At 41.6% G+C, this 18,433-nt stretch overlaps 1 protein-coding gene across 1 annotated transcript; it reads right to left on the bottom strand.

The window, feature by feature from the left end:
• Positions 1–9,236: 9,236 nt before the first annotated feature.
• On the bottom strand, positions 9,237–15,506 carry CCKAR (cholecystokinin A receptor). Its single transcript, XM_065736135.1, has 5 exons — positions 15,339–15,506; positions 14,345–14,596; positions 12,283–12,544; positions 10,858–10,985; positions 9,237–10,250 (listed from the first exon to the last, which is right to left on the bottom strand). The coding sequence occupies exons 1-5, from the start codon at positions 15,457–15,459 to the stop codon at positions 9,724–9,726; spliced, it is 1,290 nt and encodes a 429-aa protein (XP_065592207.1). The 5' UTR covers positions 15,460–15,506; the 3' UTR covers positions 9,237–9,723.
• Between the last annotated feature and the right edge of the window lie 2,927 nt (positions 15,507–18,433).

The following is an 18,433-nucleotide window of genomic DNA, read 5'->3' as shown; positions in this document are numbered from 1 at the left end:
AGGCTTTCAGATGTTTCTTTGTTAATGAGACCCACAGAAATTTAGGAAGCTACTTCATTCCTTCTTTTTGAGGTAATATCTGTAGATGGGCTAGGAGGAGTGAATAGAGTTGATATCTTATTTTCGCTTCCAATCACAAGGAAGAGTTGGAAGAAAAGTTTCTAGGACTTGAAAAGAGAAAGAGGAATGGGCACAGCAGCGAAGGAATTTGGAATGGCAGGAATGTATCACTGCAGAACTGCTGCTGCGGTACTATGCGTGCACAGCATCTGCCTGTTTAATTGTAAGGCTACAGAGGGCCCAGAAGTGGTTGTTAAGAAGTGGATTGAAGCAAGAAAGGGACATTTTTGATGACGTAGGCAGATTCTTTCACCTGTAATGAAACATTACAGACTTATTTTTGAAACGTATACAAGGGTAAATGCAATTCTTTGCTATCAGGTAGCCAGAAATTCGGCAGTGGTAGAATTGCTGTTTGGAACAGGGGCAGTATGGTCAGATGATACCCCAGAACTGTTTTGCAGTCTGTTTCTGGAGTGCAACTGAACTGTCACGTTGGCATAGTTTTGGGAGAAGTAGGATTGCGCTCGTCTTCTTTGAGGAAATACAGATTTAAAAACCGATTAAAAGGAGAGTGGTGTCAAATGGTCGGATTAGAGGAAAGGATTCATGCGGAGGTTTACATGGAGTACCTGTTGTTCCAGATCTGGGGCAGGGTTACTGAGTAGTTCACTTCTCACAATGCCCTGTCCTTAATTAGTGCACTGTGAAGAATATTTATTTCTGATCAGCACGTGCATAAGAAGCTACACCATGTCTTATTTTAAAATATGTTCGTGGTGAATATCAATTGTGTAATTTGTTATGCTTGGTAAGAAGTTGACTTGGTTCTCTGTAGAAGAAAACTATGCTGTCTGAAGCAGCAGCGATGCCGTATTCTGAGTATGACATCTCACCTTCATAGTTCTACTGGGAAAACTCAACAGCTGTTAGGGATGAAGCACAGACATGTGCAGCCTATGTTTTCTGCCTGGAAATTGTCTTTTAATAGTTGTCTAGCCACAGACTTGTAATTTATTCTTATATTCTTAAAGTCTGTGCTTAATTCTGTTTGGAACCCCAAGGTTTGTTGATTTATTTCATTGAGAAAACTTGTTTTAACTTTGATTTTTGATATAGTTGTATCTGTTTAGAGCTAACCCAACCAGGGTATCCATGCTGTAACGTGGCATGTGCCAATCCCGAGGTCCTCGTTGGTGTGCTCATGGCAAACCTGGTTTTGGTTTCTATTCAAAGTAAATTTGTGTGCTACTTCTTTGTGTGTGTGTAGTTGCAGAGTTAAATTGAGTTGAAAATTCTTGCTTTCAAAGTCAAAACATCGAAACGTTCACGCAGGATTTCTGACAACTGAACATAATTCTGTGGAATCTCCTTCCAAGTCTGAGAAAATGAACTGTGATTAAGAAGTACAGGTGCTAAGGTGTTGCAGTCCGGCAGTCTGCTATCATACCAAGCAGAATGTTGTACAAAAAACATTAAAAAAGAATCTAATATTCAGTCTTGGAAAAATATTAAACCTGGTATTGAGGAAGGAAGCAACTAGCGCGAAGCCCCCAGTGAAGGAGGAGGTTGGTCTGTCTCTCTGCCGAGTGAATGTGTCTCAAGTCTGTGCTGTGCCTGTGTGACTACAGACTGTGGGGTAGTGTTTCAAGCCAATCAAATTATTCCTGAAGAGCCTGATGTGGGCTGACCTTTGTGAGGGCATGTGCAGGTGCTCCGAGCATCCTCATGCTGCTCCATCCCTCTCCTCACAGTGCCCTGGGGTCTGAAAGGACAGCTGGCATTTGGGCTCTGCCCAAAGAGATGAGCTCAGTGCGTGAGGCTGAGGCTGATGTCAGCTTGCCAGTTTCACACAGTTAGATGCTTCAGACTTCTAAGTCAATTTTTGACAAGCAGTTTTAGCTCGGAGATTTAATAAATATATAAATCCAATGATACAGTCTAGGAAAACAACCTGCTTTTTACTTAGCCTGCAGGTAATGCTGATAAGGATCATTCTATGAGAAGGTTCTTTAAAATGCTTCAGTGCTGGTCAGTTGGTTCTCAGTCAAAGCATGACGAGTTCAGTGCCAATCAGGCATTTTCTGTTAGCTTGCAGAAAATTCACAGTCCCAATACAATGATATCCTTGGAGCAAAGAACATTTGCCCGGGTCCCAGACTGGGGCTGAAACAGTGAGTTCAGACATTCAGTTAAACATAAGTAGCACCAAATCTTTGTGTAAGATGGAAGGAAAAGAGGTAACAGCAGGTAGGAATGCTGGCTTTTAAACCAGGTTGATGGTAATTTCAGGGCAGATAATCGAGTCATATAATAGCTACAGCCATTAAAGTCTGAATGTTATCTCTTACATATAGGCAGTGACAATCCTTTGAGGGTTTTTTCCACTGACTGATGACGATTTTTGCCTCAAAATGAGGAATGATCGTTCATGAAACCCTTCTGCCAAATATTGGTTATGGTGTCACTGTGATGGGCCAAACTTATGGAAACGCTTCTAAAATCTAGTAGTGAAAAATGGGGAAAATTAGAATAATTTAACAGGTGAATTATTATAAAGACACAAGGAGCTGTTGGACTCGAGCAGAACTGACACTCTGTTGTTCTCTGGCAATTCATTGTCATAGGCAAACAGGCAAGGTGATCGGGTATAAATACCAAATACCAAAAGGTATTCACTGAGAAAACTCGGATGTGATCCAAGCTGAGGCCATCTTGAACTTTCTCATCTTAACCAACTTGTGTGTTTTACTGGATCCCATAGGGAAAGGAAAAAGATGTGGAAAAGGGCTGAACAAGAAGCAAGTTTGGTTGAGATACTTGCTTTGAATACAAAGACGGACACAAGTTCCGCTCTTGAATCACGCTGAAGTACGATTATGAGAGCTGTAGGGTTTTGTCATCTGTATCCCTGTGTGTTTTTTCCTGTTCACAGGCATTGGTAAAGCCTCGGATCAGTGAGGCTGTAAAGTCTGTCTTCCAAGTAACCCTTCAGTGGAAATTTCTGGAATGGTAAAAGCTGAGGTTGAAATTCTTTTCTGAAGCAGGATCACGTAGAACTAAAACCAAACCCTCTCTCTTCTTAAACCACAAATTCTGCCTTGGACTAGGTATGTTTTTTCCTGCAAAGAAGGTTCACTGTCATCGGTTCATTACCTTCAAGATCTTCTTAATTGTGAATTTTAATAGAAAAGTTCCTGATAAACTCTCATGTCACTTCCCAGTTGATCACCTGTAGTGTTCTTCTGGGAGTGGGTCATAGCCCTGCCCCGGACAAGTAGGAATCACTGAGCATTAAGGAGCCATCGTCTGCTTTCAGCCCACAGTTAAGATCTGGGCATCATAGACAGAAGTGCCTAAGAGTGGATTTGTGTATGAGGGAAGCTGGCTACTGCACTTCAGCTGGCCAGATGGGAGACTTTGGCTTCTGTGGCTTCCCAAACACTATCCCCCTTGTAAAGGAGCTGGGGGTTAAAAGTCCCTGCTGGAAGAGCTTGAGCAGGTTTCCGGGCTGATGCATCTCTGACCAGTGGGAGCAAACTGTTGGCAATTAATACAAATGCCCAGGGAAAAGCAAGCTTTCCTGTATTCTGACATCCCTACCCGGACAAAGCTGCCCTTGACAACAGCAGAACCTACAGAATAAGCGGGGCTGGATGGGATCCCAGGCTGGGTCTGGAGCAGAACTGGCTCTTGGAGCATGCAATGTTTCCCAGAGGTCAGTGCCACCTCAGGTATTCTGCACTTGTACTTGGAGTCTTTCTTGCAAGGCTTATCCCTTTTTGAGGCTCACCGGAGTGCAACAGGAGCAATGGCTTTAACTTTCTGGGAATACTCATGCAAAATTGCTGACAGGAGTTTGTTGTGAGCAGGCCGGGTGCGAGAGCACTGCTTCTGATGTACTGCACGTGGAAAAGGATAATGGCCAAAACCAGAAGCTGGTCATAGGAGGGAAAAGAGGTGTGTGCTAACACTGAGAAACGGGGTGAAGGGACCTCAAGTCACATAGAAAATGTAAGAGTTAATAGTTTCTAAGCAAGCAGGTGATGAAATGTGATATTTACCAGTCCCTTTTCCAAGCCCTTCCAGCTGCTATCTAACATCACAGGTGGAGAGATCCCACAGCCACAGAGGGGCACTCAGAGCACAGATGTGTTCCTCTGAGAGCACCAAGGACAATGCCAGCAGATAACAGCTCTTGGCTCCAAAGCAGCGCCTGAAGTTGCGCAGATGGCTGCGCTTGGGCTCACAGGCAGAAGGGGTAATATCAAAGTTCCTCGGTTTGTTTTATGGAGCACTAGATTAGGAAACATTGCTCAGACTAAATTTGGAGGGAGCGCAGATGCAACATCAATCAGTGATAAAATTGCATTTTGGTAAGTTTATATTAATTTAAAACCCACGCTGCTCTGGGTGGAGTTAGCGGAGTAATTTAATGTTCAAGGCACTGTGGTCTAACCAAATGCCTGCCTGCAAATTACGATCTAGTGAAGCCGAGGAGCGGGCAGGAGCTGTGTAGTGAGCTGTCATTCAACACAAGCACACGGCTTTGTGTGAAAGGGATTTAGCAAAAACTGCTGGAGATGGGGCAGGGCTTTGGTTTCTGGGAATGAAGTATCCTAGTGCTCACAGTGCTAGGCTAGTGGTTGGCCTCAGTGATCTCTGTGGGTCTGTAATCCTCAACCCATCAGCTGGGACAGAACAGAGCACTGTACCATACAGTGCAGTTCAAATTCCTTGAATCAGGGAGCACGCAGCACTCTCTGAATATCCACTGCTCCCATCAATCCCTTACCAATCTCACAAAAACTCTGTAGGACAAAGCCACAGCCATGTCTCTCTCTCTCTGTCTTCTCATACTGGACCTGGAGCTCTGTCTCCCTCAGCTCAGTGTGCAGCAGAGGAGTCTGTCTCAGCTTCAATAAATATTTGACAAACTGGTGCGGCAGGGACGTTATGTTGAACATGTCAGTAAACATTTGATGTCTTGTGGAAAAACCCTGCCTTCAGTGAAAATTCTAAGGGCATTCACTACTTGGCAAAAAGCAAGGAAATGCATACAAAAGAGTGGGGTAAGAAGGAAAAGCTTTAGAAAAATAGCAGCAAATACAGAGCTCTGCCTCACAGTCTCCCCTGGGCTGTATTGTTTTGCTTCATCTGGTTGACACTATTTAAACAGATTCCTTATTTAATAAACACAAGGGCACTGAGATATGTTTTCTGGATCCTTTTCCTAGAACTCAGCATGGCCAGGGCTTAGATACTAGCAGAGCTTTCTTCCTGTAAAAAATCCAGCATGACGCCTCTGCTTTATAGCTAAGAACTTGTTTCTGTTTTCCTCCTATGTCCCTTCAGCCCTGTGTCCTAACAGGGCTGTGCCCACTACAGCATCCCCACACTGCAGCGGTCTTCCAAAGTGGGGAACCAGAGGTGCACTGAATTGGGCATGGCATGTATGAAGCCTAGAGGGGATAATGGGAGGACATTGCTATCCTGTTCTGCTGTGAAGTCAGCGTATTAGTTGTAGTGAAGATGAGGATAGGGCTGCGGGCTGAGATTTGAGTCAGGTTCAGAGCAAGGCAGCAGGTCTAGTCACTGTTCATCTCCCTTCAGCTTAGCTGTGAAGTGCTGAAGAAGTCAGGTATGGGAACTCCCAAGCTGTTGAGCTCTTGATATGCTTGGCTGCTCTAGGTGTAGTATCACAGGCATGGTACAGAGCTGCTGGAGTTCAAGAAGCGTCAGGACAATGGTCTCAGACATATGATTTAATTTCTGAGTAGTCTTTCGTGGAGCCAGGAGTTGGAGTTGATGATCCTTGTGGGTCCCTTCCAACTCAGGGTATTCTACAGTTCTATGCTTGGCCTGAAGAAGGGGAGGTTCAGGGAGACCCCATCAATGTCTTTAAACTCGAGAGAGTGCAGAGTACAGGGTCAGGACAAGCAACTCCGGGTGCAAAGTGGAACACAGGAGCCAGCAGCATGGGCAGCCCATCACTTTTCCAGAGATGTGAGGTTCCTCACAGCCCTCCATGCTCATTTATAACCCCAGTGTTCGTAGGATATTTACAGGAGCTGCATGGGCATTCATTTGCTGTTTCACATCAAATTCGGTGTCATCCAAAGAAAACTCTTTGTGCCATAATTATCTCTGAAGATGTAGGTAATAACTCCAAACAGGAACCATTTGCCATTAGGCAAGCAAAGCAGAAGCTTGAACATTTCCGTTGCATTTTTCTTCCCCGTTAGGCTGCCTTGGATACCAAGCATTGCAAGAGAAAAAATAAAAACATAGTGTCAGAAATGTGACTTTGAAAGCCCACTTAGATGGAAATTCTGACATGTTTTAGGCATGTGCTAATATGACAAGGAAGCTGGTGGTGAGAGGAGAGCCAAGGATTGGCTGTGCTGGAGTTGTGTGAGATTCCATTGATCTATGTCATGTGATGTTGTAATAAAAAAATGATAGACTCTCCTTCATATAATCCTTGCTCGAAGCCATTAATTTTGATCTTTTTTCTTCTCTGAGAACAGACAACTTTTGCCTCTAGGAATCTTAGGTGTAGCTCACCACCCTTTCAATTGAGACTGAGAAAAAAGGCCTGAGAAGTGCAAGAGGAAGTAGGTACATTCTAGTGCCTAGTGACACTGCTTATGTGCCTTGATCTGTGCAAAGAATCATCAGCTGGTGCCCAAGAAAAATGGATATCTGAGAAAACAAAGGGGGCACGATCCTTTTCTCTGGTTGTCTGCTCCTGCCTGAAATCAACTGCTCTGAGCTGTAACAGGGCTGTGATCAGTTGGTGGTCAAGAGAGACAATGTGTGAGCACAAGCAGGGCTGTGCAGCTGAGAACCACCAGGCACAGGCAGGAGATTTGGGGAAAGAAGAAGAAGTGAAAGCAATTAAGAGATTTACAGGCATTCTACATCGGAAATGTACTGAGTCCTTTGCTGTTTGTCTGCCACATCTAGGAAGTAGCTTGCCTTTGGTGCCTCTGCTCCTCTACTTGACAAAGTAGGCTTGTGGGATCAGATTTCTCCCTCAAACATCTATAAACAAATGATGTTCATATAAGGCTACTTTAGATTTCCTTTAGTTTGCTACCGACCTGTTCTGCTCATACTTACTGCTGAACGCTAATTTCCACTGAGAACACTATCTGAATTAAAGGTGCTGGGAGGGTTCCATGGCTCTAGTGAGGGGAAGGCACTTTACAGAGGCAGGAACATGCCACGAGCGTTGCAGAAAAGATGAAGTTTCCATTGCTGGGAGATGGAGCAGAGATGACCAAATGATTCTGTATGAAAGGAGGGGACGGACCCTTGAGCAGAGTCTGTGGTGACAGATGAGGAGAAATGGATTAAAACTGAAAGAGGAGAGGTTTAGATTGGATATAAGGAAGAAGCTTTTTACAATAAGGTGGTGAGGCACTGGCGCAGGTTGCCCAGGGGTGTGGTGACTGCCCTGTCCCTGGAGACTTTCAAGACCAGATTGGACCAGGCTCTGACCAACCTGATCCCTGATCGTTACAAGGGAAGTTGGACTAGAAAACCTTTAGAGGTTCCCTCCAACTCAAATGATTTTATGAAAATGACTGAGTTGTAATATTCCATCTCAGAAACATAATTCCTACTCTGTGCTGGAATTGGGCTTAAGGCTCAGTTCTTTGGGAGCTAGGCCAAAGAGCTGATATTCTTAAGCTTTAGAATAAAATGTATGTTTTAGAATAAAACTTATGCTACAATTTATTCTAAAACTTAAGTTTCAGCACATAGTTAGCAATACTCAGAGCCAGTGTATCATGAAAATGTGATTTTTCACATATAAACAACAGCTATGATAAAGCCAGGCCTTCAAACGCTATACACTCAGCTTTCACTCTTCCACATCAATCCAGAAGCAGCTGAGCTCATTCCTTCAGTGTCAGCAGAAGGATGGGTTTGCAGAGGGTCTTATCCTGCAGCCTGAGGTGGAGTAAAGTTTTCATTTTGTTGTTATAGACTAAATCCCATAATTTAATTCAGTAGGTATTTGCAAAAGGTCAGATAGATGTTGGTAGCCTCAGCAGTTCCAGGAACAGTGCAGCTTTATTAACATGGCAGGAGAAACGTTGTTTCTATGGATTGTGCATAAATAGTGGTTAGAATTTTATTTTAATTTCCTGTCTGTGAGCAAGCTGGATGCAAAATAACCTAGTAGCTCAAGTTCTATGCTAAGTTATATCGGGAAGGCACTGCGGGCAATAACTGAGTGCAGAACATGGCTCTGGGTGCTCGAAACTCAAACCCTATTTCCAATTTAAAATCATTCTGTAAAGAGATCTGATTTTTCTGATTAAAACCTTGAGAGTGGTTATATTTAATATCCACATCTTCATTCCGTGCAGTAGTCAAATTTAATCTCTGTCTAATAAGAAATTTTGAAAATGATATTGACTCAGCTAGGAGAGGGAAGCATCTCCAATGGGATATTTTCACAGAACAAAATAGATTATCTTGCTCCTCCTGCCCGCCCTCACCCACACACCACGCCATGAAGAGGCTGAATTCCTTGCTCGGCAGAACAGCAGTGATTACAGCGCTAAGAGATTTTTCTATGTTGAGTCTGTCTACAGGAACGTGCAATTGGAAAAATGGTTCCAAAGATAAGAAAAACCCCACACTCTGCAATGAAGTCTCATCCTGTGCTCATTTCGTGTGCTGTTTCTGCTCTCCCATGTCTCAGGGCTTTTATTTTGCTGTGTGCAGTACCAGACTGGGAGTGAATGGCTTTGTGAAATGTATTCCTACTGCAGGCATCGTTCCAGGCCCTCAGTCCTATCCCTGTGCTCCCCGGGGTGGTGATTTCTCACCTCACTCAGGGCTCAGCTCACATCTGCCCCTTGCATGCATGGGTGCTCACAGCTGCAGGGAAGAAAGCTGCTTCTCTGTGCTTTGTTCTGTGTTTTTTATTTTAAAACAAAGATACACTTAAACGATGGTAATTTAGCATAGGTTATTGCCAGGTGAAGAATTCTTTCTGTCTACATTTAAAGTCATTGATATTTATTTTCATTTTATTTAGGAAAAAAAAAGAGAATTTCACTTAAAAGCATTATTTTCACATGGACAAGCTCATTCTCCCCACCCCGAAATGCTTTTACTTGACTATGGCACCAGCATGATCTCGACACGTATTAGCTCAGCTAAAATGATGTGAAAAAATACTTGAAATTTAACTGAATGATTCTGATTGTAAGGGAGAGATACCGAAGTGAAGACTGAATACATGTACTCGTGTTTGAGGAGAATCTATTGGCATCTCGGAAATTTTAGGAGATGCTTAGAAGTGCAGCTGAATATTGAGCTAAATTGCTGATGTTAAGGACACCAATTCTTTTTTACAGGAGAATTTATGACAAATAGACCATCTTGTAAGGCTTTTTATAAAGTCTCTTATGTTCAAGGAGCCCTCTTCCTCCTTTGTACTTTTGAAGGGAAAATGATACAAAGCTCAGACAGAGACAGCATCCATTTCCCACAAGGTTCTCACCACGTTTACTGTCAGCTGAAGTGTTTCATTACCTCAGAACTAAATCATACCAACTAATGCCACAGCCACTTCCCGAGACCAGACCATGTCCACTTGAATTTCTGCGGGGCTCTTGTAGCCCCTTGTGATGCAGCTCAGGGGGGTGCAGACATGTTCATTGGTGTGTAAGAGCACTTGGAGAGCGAAGCCCTTGTCGTCTTCCCCTCCTCTTCATCACCAACCTCTCCTCTAATCACAGGAGGCTTTCGCTTAGAGCAGCAGGTGAAAGTGGCGAGAAAACCCATGCGGAAACGCTTGTTCATAAAGCAGTATATGATAGGGTTCACGCAGGCAGAAGTGTAGGACAGCAGGTGGATGAAGGAGATGGGAGCTCCCGAGAGATGCAGGTCTGCAGAGGCGGTGTCAAACGCACGCCAGGCGTTCACGCTGAAGATGGGAGTCCAGCAAATGAAAAACAAAACCACTATCACCATCAGCATGCGGATGACAAGTTTCTTGGCCATCAGGTTGGCAGAAGAGCTGCTGCTTCTCACCCTGTCTATTTTGCTGCTGCTCATAGCGGAGAGTTGTTGCAATGGCACTTTCCTTTTCCTTTTGGCTTTGTGCAGGTAGCACCCGTCTCCGTCCTCGTATTTGGCGATGCTGGCACTTACTTTTCTTTCTGTACACAAAAAAAGGAGTACTTAAATAGTTGGCAAAACTTCTCTGAACAATGTTTCAAAATGCAAAAAGAAGAATAGGATCTAAGTAGAAATAAATGACATAACTCACGGCTGAACAACTGCTTCAAAGAAAGCACTGTCCCAGTTTTGCATCCCTCACGTATCAGCTGCTCTGTGCCTGCTAGCCCCCAGCGTTCGCACGTCGTAATTGCACACAAGCGGATGCAACAGAAGACACTGTTTGTTCCAGTATTTGCTGAAGATAGTTTTCAAAATAATATGCTGCTATTCTAATTTGACAATTTTATTGTGAGCTTTACTGACCGAAATGGTCCTAATCCTTGGCCAGAAAAAAAAAAATCCTGATATTTCTATAACAGTTTTAAATTTAAAGCATCCCACCTGGTATGTTTGCAAGCAAACTGTAGGGGAAGAATTACTGACAAGAGAATAATGGAATCACCTCGGTCAACAAATAAATGCCCCTGACTGAAACGGATCGCAACCATCGTTTTTACAAACAGAGCATTTTGCTTATAGTGGCCTCAAGGTGACTGCTCTCATCTCCAACTCTAACATATAGAAGTAATTGAAATGTACTGTTACCTCTTGAAGATCTTCTCTGGCTGGTATCAAATTTTATTCCTCTGTAGAGTTCCAATGAAATGAGGCCGTATGCAACCATCATTATTATCCCAGGTATAAGAAAGAGAATTAGCAGCAGGAAGGTGTACCTAAAGAATCAAGAGACGGACAGAGACTGGGGAATAGTGCAAATCTTGTTTTCTCCATATGTTCCCTTGGCCTCGAAGAAGCCACAGGAGCAGCTGTTGATCCTTAGAGGTGACCCTGGTACTGGTTTCCAGTAGCTGGTGTGCACCTCCTTACCATGGGCTGTGGCAGCTATTGGAGGGAAGGGGCAGCCCCCAGTGGGGTTCCTATCTCTGGGGCCATGCAGGGGCCCTGGGGCTGGCAGCCCCTTCTTTAAGGGGAGCTCCTTTTGTTTGGTTGTGAGTCAGTGTCTGTTGCTCTCCTATGTAAAGCACTGAAGGTAGCTTCACTAATATGACTAAAAAATGGGGAAACCTTTCTGTTTGAACATTCAGGAGCTTGCATCTCTCTGCTCCTTGGAACTCTGGTGCAAACTCCTTAAAGCATCCTGGAACCTGTAGTGATACACTGGAGGAGAGAAGTTTGCCCTGCATCCTTCCTCCTCACACTGACAAACTCCTGAGGCTACTGAAAGGATCGATATGACTTTAACATGAGTGGGCACAGCAGCTCTTGTGGTGTGCACTGTAATCTTGTTCCCACTTCTAACTGACCTCCAGGAGCAAAAAAAAGAAAAAATTAGAATCTTACATCTTCTCAGTGCTAGTTAAACTGTTCAATCATCATACAAGGACACAATGTCAAAATAACATTGCTGCTTGATGGTGCTACTGTTTACTTAGCCTGTCTGGAGGTGTACGACTTGGAGCTCTGCCCCTCCCCTCATTTCTTTTCCCCTCTTCTCTACAAATAACCAGAAATGTTCAGCTGTCAAGAAAAGCATTTGCACTCTCTCCAAGTTTTCAAATTACTTATCAAATTTTCAAATACTTATCTGCTTCAGAGGACTTTCAGACACAGTATTAACAGGCAAGGCTGTACACAGAAGGGAGCTTGTACGTGTTTTTCTGAGATTAATGAAGATTTCTCTGAAAATATTGAAGTTTATGCTTAAATGACTTAAAGCAGAAGTATTCTGACTTGATTAGTGATGGATGCTTTCTTTATGCTAGGGGCTTAGCAGACCATTGTGAGAATCATTGCCATGGTATGTGTCCTTCCTATGACACGGCGAAAGTTGTAGAAGAGTCAAAATGTAAGCAGCTTAAAAATAAGATTTTTTTTCCTATAAATAAACTTGAGAGAAGCGTATATGTTTGCTGATGGTTAATACTTAATTTTCAATAGGCTTAATGCCACTGTGAAATCCTGTTTTTCACCAGATAATGATGCATTTGCAAACAGCTGGATAAGTCTTACCAAGACTGTTGAATGACATCACTTGGCCAAAGGAGCCGGCACATGTTGGCTGTGCTGTTGTTGTACTTGGTGAAGGGGACCAGCTTGCTGTAAATTGGGTATGGTGACATGATGGTAAAGGAAACACACCAGGTAGCAGCAATCACTTTCAAGGCATGGGATTTTGTCTGCCAGACCCTGGACTGTAGAGGTTTGCAAATGGCACTGTACCGCTCCAAAGAGATGGCAACCAGGTTGAATGTAGACACGCTTACGGAGATACCTGCACGTAGAAAACGAAGTAAAAGGTTATTCTCTTGTTTAAAATGTTTGTATTATTTTCAAATAATCTTGCTAGCTTTCTATATAAACATAGAAAAAAATAGAAATACAGCAAGCTAGTCATGAGCTAAATTATTTATAAATAACATGCTGATTAAGTTAGTGAAGAGTGCATAGAAAATGGGTCTAAGTCTGAATGCTGATAGTCCTGCTCATTTCACTACTGCCAGAAGTCCAAGAGAAAATATTCATTTGTTCAAACCATGACATTCTGAAAACAGAACAAATGCACTTTTCCATCTAATTCTTCTTTTTCCTACTGTGGTTTATACACCAGAGTAATCACGCTTCATTTCAAATCAGCATTTGAAATAGTGTGATTTTGCTAATACTCTTTTAACACAGAGTGCCATAGTCCCCATTCTATTGCTTTAATTTTTCACTTGTCCTGCTAGATTGGTGATTTGATTTCCTCCTTCGACTGAATTAAATATTTCCATTTTTTTAAATTAGATGCTAATGGAGTTAAAAAAGCAAGAGCCATGAAGCTGAATCTCTGTCCTTCAAGTGTCTTTAATTTCACCTACTCATATATTGTGAAATATAACGCAGTGGTCTGTATTTCTGTCACTAAAACATCTCAGTTTATCACTGAAGGACTATAAACATTTTTGCTCAATTTTAAAAGTTTTTCTTTCTGTGTATGAACTTCAATTTTAATGAATGCTCTGATGTCGGTCAGAATATAAAATACAGGTGTCATAATGTTACCTTTTGCTTTACATAGGTTGTCTGTAATTGAAATTATCTTAATTAATTAATCTTAAAATTAAAGACTGAGAGCATAGGTGATAGAATGGTTGTCAGTGCCTATTTATCAATAGAATCTTTATCAATAGAAGCCTCCTAACCTGAGTTGATATATCCGTGATCTGATTCTTAAAACCAGACATCTTCATAACTGAAATGTGAGGGATCAGAAATATGTCACTGGATTTTATAAACTAACTTACTAATTGTGGTATAAGATGACGTTGCTGAGGTAAATTCTTATGGTGTTTATGGCAGCAATTCCTTATAATTGTTTAAACATGGCCTTTAGTTTTACTGCTTTTATCTACAAAAAGATGTTGATTTCCCATTCCCAGTTTAGGTGCTTACTTTCACATTACATCAAGGTTCTCAAGGGCACAAGTTAAAGGGGCACAGTGCAGGCATTTTGAATCTCCTGGCTCAGCCTCCACAACCGAAGGTGATAGAGCACAGCATGTAGAAGGGTGACTTCCTGAAGTCAATCTGTAAGAGCTGTACCTGCACAGCCTGCATGTCATGATCTGCTGACCCCAGATCTGACCTGCTCTATTCTTACAAACACCCAGTGCTGCAAATGGTACCTACTTCTGGCTGTTCCTTTCTATTTTTGTGTATCACTGCTAACAAAAACCCGCGTAGTGAGGACTATACAGGCTGTCCTTTCTGACGGATGATCTGGACACTACTAATAGTTCTGTCAGTGATAGATAAGCAAGTGTCTGTACCAGGTTCCTCGTTAAAGCTTGTTCGTACTAAACACTTCTCACCTGGTCCTGTAGAACATTTCTGTGTGCAGCTGAAATTGAGTGTCTCTGTTTTGCGGGATCAGGCTTAGGAAAACAGAACTATAAGCACCTGCCCTACAGTGCTGCTTCTTGATGATTTTGGTAACTGTTCAATGGCAGATAGAAAAAATCAGGTCTTTCATGACCTTCTCACATATCCCCCTAGTTAATATTCAAAACAAAAGTAAACTTCCCAGACCTACCCATGAAGTAAGTGGCAGTTTTGCAAACAGTGCTCCCAAAAATAAAATCTTTCAGCAGGTTAGGAATGAGGGTGAATGGCATACAGAAGAGGCAGAGCATTAGGTCGCTGACTGCCAGGGACAGCAGAAATGTGTTGGTGACTGTTCTCATCTGTTTGTTTCGTATCAGCACAGTGATGACCAGAATGTTCCCCAAAACACTGAGCAGAAATATCAAACAATACAGCAGGATCCGGATTATCTGATGCAAATCTGAAAAGTGTCATAAAGAGAAATCAGATATGAAGTATACAGATCATAGAGTCTTTTATGATTCATCCTTTAATCAGAAGGTAAACCCTTTCAGAAACCTGCCCAGTTTTAGTTTTGCTAAGGTTTATACCCTTATACGAATCCGTGGAAGTTCTGAAATTCTTAAATATATTTTGATCTACCTGAATTGCATAACATGAAGATAGAGCACATACAGTGCACTTCTGGAGAGCCAAATACAACTTCTGAAAAGCACGTTCTGCTCAAAATGCTTAAGGTGCAGGGCTCATTCACCACAGAAATTCCTCCTTTCGCGTGAAAGGACAAAATGATACAGCAGTCAAAAACATTTTAATACAGTGATGCTTATTTCAATTTCATAGTATTATAGTTTCATGTTTAATTTCTTTTACACGTGGTGTCAGACCACATAACTCCAGTGCTATGGACTTTCTCAGAGTCAAAATCGTGTTTCTCCATGTCCTTCATAGAGCTATTTACATTTTGGACCCCATATTCCTACTGTCAGTTTTCCATTCTATCCCAATTTTGCTCCAGCTGGATGTTTAGCTTGGAAAACCAGCATGTACTGAACTCTTTCCTGCCTGTTTCTCATCCTAACTTATCAGCAACTAGTTGATTTTGCATTCCCCCACAGAAAAAGCCTTGTGTGGCTGTTTCTCTCCAAGCTCGCTTCCAGCTAGAACTAAAACTGCCTGAAAGATCTGTTTTCTATACCTACCTTTAGAAGAATAAGGTGGATCATCCACACAGTAAAAAGTCTCATTTTCCAAGAGGATATCACACAGCAAAGCAGTGATATTGGTAGTGTTCTCAAGGAAGCTAGCATCAACTATTTCCATCCTTCAGGATCCACAGGTTAGCTTCTACGAAGAAGGCTGGTTTGCAACTATCTGCCCATTCTGTCAGTAAACAAATATCTTCTGAATGAAGCCTTCAGAGGAATCCGAGAGAGGCAGAGGTGCAAGTAAGCTCTTTAACCATCCGTCAGGATCACCCTGGTCAGGCTGAAAAAGATTTATGCCATACAATTCAGTTTAGAAAAGCAGGGCAAGCACGCAGACACACATTCACACATATGCACACATGCACACATCCCCTCCTGCACTTTTTTAGATCCACCCTCTTCTGTTACTGGCCTACTGTTGGGATTATAAACAGACTAGAAAAAGATTACAGTGTTAACCCCTTGCAAGGTTGCTTCTGCTCACATCTCTGCAATATTTCTCAGAGGAAGGTTGCTGTGCCACAGCCAATAAATCACAACCAGTGAGTGATGAGAGTGATAAATCCGTCTCTCAACCAACACCACTTAAAATGTCCAGAGGAACTAAATAGACAGGCACAGGGAGGAAAAATAAAACAAAGATTTTGCATGCCTTACATGAAAGTAAGATTTTTTCCTTCACATTTTTCAGAGCAAACTGAAAACTGGGTATATATTTGACTCGGGAAAACAAGATCTGTTACATCTATCTCATTTAGTGAAGTGCTAACTTCACACTGAAGGTTTTCATGTCCCTGATTCAAAGCCCAGAAAGGCCATAAATGCCAGTGTTCCTGGATCAAGCGCTATGGAAGTATGCCATTAGAACTGTTGGTTAATGTAAGCAGAAGCCTAGACATTTTTTTCAGTGCCAGGGCTTCTATTTGACTTGTAAACTTGAGCTGATAAAATGTTGCATGTTATTTATGCATAGTGTAAAATGGAACAACCTCGTCTGTTTAAAAGAAGCCTCTGAGTTTGTGAATTTGAGTTTGCTTTGTGGATATGTAAACACCATCTCTCTGTTGTTCCACAGTGTCCTGGTCTTTCAGCATAACAGCAGATTTAAGATCTCTTCTTAAATACACAGGACAATAATAGGTTCCTAATAGCAGGTTCCTAACCCCTTAAAGTTGATATACAATGACTGGAAGTCCTGGATTTCTTTTCCAACCTCTCCAGCCTTCATTTATAGCATCATATTTGGAAGGGGTATGCAGGACCAAAAAGTTCTGGTTTCTAAATTATCTACTCTGTTGCACTTTTATTATATGTATATATATATATATGTATGTATGTATGTATGTATTTATGAACTCTTGCAATTGTGTTTTTTGTTTTTTGTTTTTGTTTTGATCTGAGACAAAACAGGCTCCATCTAGCAAACAGTGCATGCAGTATGTAACTGTCTCATCAGAAAGAAACATTCAGTCCATTGGAATTCAGCTTCAGAGGTTGGAGGAATATTATTCTGGTAGGAAATTAAGCCTACTTCTGTCTTTTGCCTGTTGAATTCAAAAAATTATATCAAAGAAGCAGAGTTTGAATTTTGTCTCTGTTTTTGCAGTGATTGACCATTAATCTTGAACTTTAAGTACCAAACTCTCTGAAAAATCTTTTTATTTATTTATTTGTTTATTTTTAGCTGCCTATTCAGCTTTAGTTTTTGTATATTTTTTAAGGACTACATTGGGTCTTATGAACCAACCAATCTCCTAAATGACAAATTTGCCTATTTAATTAAACACAGATATATTTTTTTCAGATTGAGTTTCAAATTTATTTTGAATTATTCCAATGTTCCAAGTATTTTAATATCCCAAACACCTGAGTGGCAGCTAAGACAGGTGCTGATTTAGTGGTGATAATCCACAGGAAAAGTAACGGATACTTTTTGGAATGAACTTCTGGATTTAGATTGCTTTTTCATTCTTCAGAGACAGCAAGGCGCAAAAAATCTAGTCTAAGCTGCCAAAACGTCAGCTTAACAACTTCTCTTTCCTTTGAAAATTATTCCCCATAGAAGAGAAATCAATAACAAAACAAACTCAGACCACATTTTGCAGCATATGTCTGCTTTTCTAAGATGTGCCTTGCTTTCAGTGTCTTTGTGCGAGTCATTTCATTTAAGTCTTTAAATTTTAGAGCAGTCATAAAGTAGCATTCAGTGAGAATGCTTTTGAACTCTCTCTCGGTCCGAGTCCTTTGCATGTCAAAAGAAGCTATTACAATTATTTTCAATTATTATAATACTCTGACCTGCTGCAAACCACAGGCTGGGTAAATTGTGTTTAGCAATTCCTTTACTGAATTAAATAACCTGTAATGGAGTTAGAGTCTTTCTGTAAGCAAGATGTCAAATTGTTGTTCTGGGCTTATTTTTAATGTGGAAAAGATCTTTCTGGTTTCCTGGCACCTTCTATTAGATCTGTGTTGGAGAAATGACTGGATGTGTTTTCAGTTTCGTTTGTGTCGACTGGTATTAGCAGTATTTCCTTTATTACTTTTTACCAGACGTATTGCTGCTTGGAGTCGGATTCTTCCTCGATTCATTTTTCATCAACAGCTTTTATATCGGTTATACCACTGTATTTCTGGGGTCAGCTGCTGCCGTCCTGATGGGTTATACATCAGTCATTCCTTTGCAACAGTATATTAAATAGAAACATTATTTTTCCTTTATGTTGTTAGATGTAGACTGTGAACTTACATCTGCTGGGCTACCAGATTTGCTGGACTAGAATTCAAAGTGTCTTCTGTGAAGACTCCAGGGAAGAAACAGAGTGAGGTGTCTCTCAGTGCATCATTACAGTGAATTACCATTCTGAAGTCAACTTCTCCATACCTGTCATGACTTTATCATGTCTGAGGAACATGAGGTTAGTTATTCATTCCTTGTGTACGAGCTGTTTCATATCTTCCATGAGCACTGTGACCCAGATCTGTACCTTTTCTAGCTCGTGCTAACATAGGAAAATAAACCAAGGATTTTAATAATGGCATATTGAATTTTTGTGGGATTTTTGTTTCCTTTTCTGTTCCTTTCACAG

This window comes from Cyrtonyx montezumae, unplaced genomic scaffold (assembly GCF_038088225.1).
Source record: "Cyrtonyx montezumae isolate F1298 unplaced genomic scaffold, pur_monq_1.0 scaffold_2, whole genome shotgun sequence".
Lineage (NCBI taxonomy): Eukaryota > Metazoa > Chordata > Aves > Galliformes > Odontophoridae > Cyrtonyx > Cyrtonyx montezumae.
Note: the sequence above shows the minus strand (reverse complement) of the source record. Positions and strands in the feature narration are given on the sequence as shown.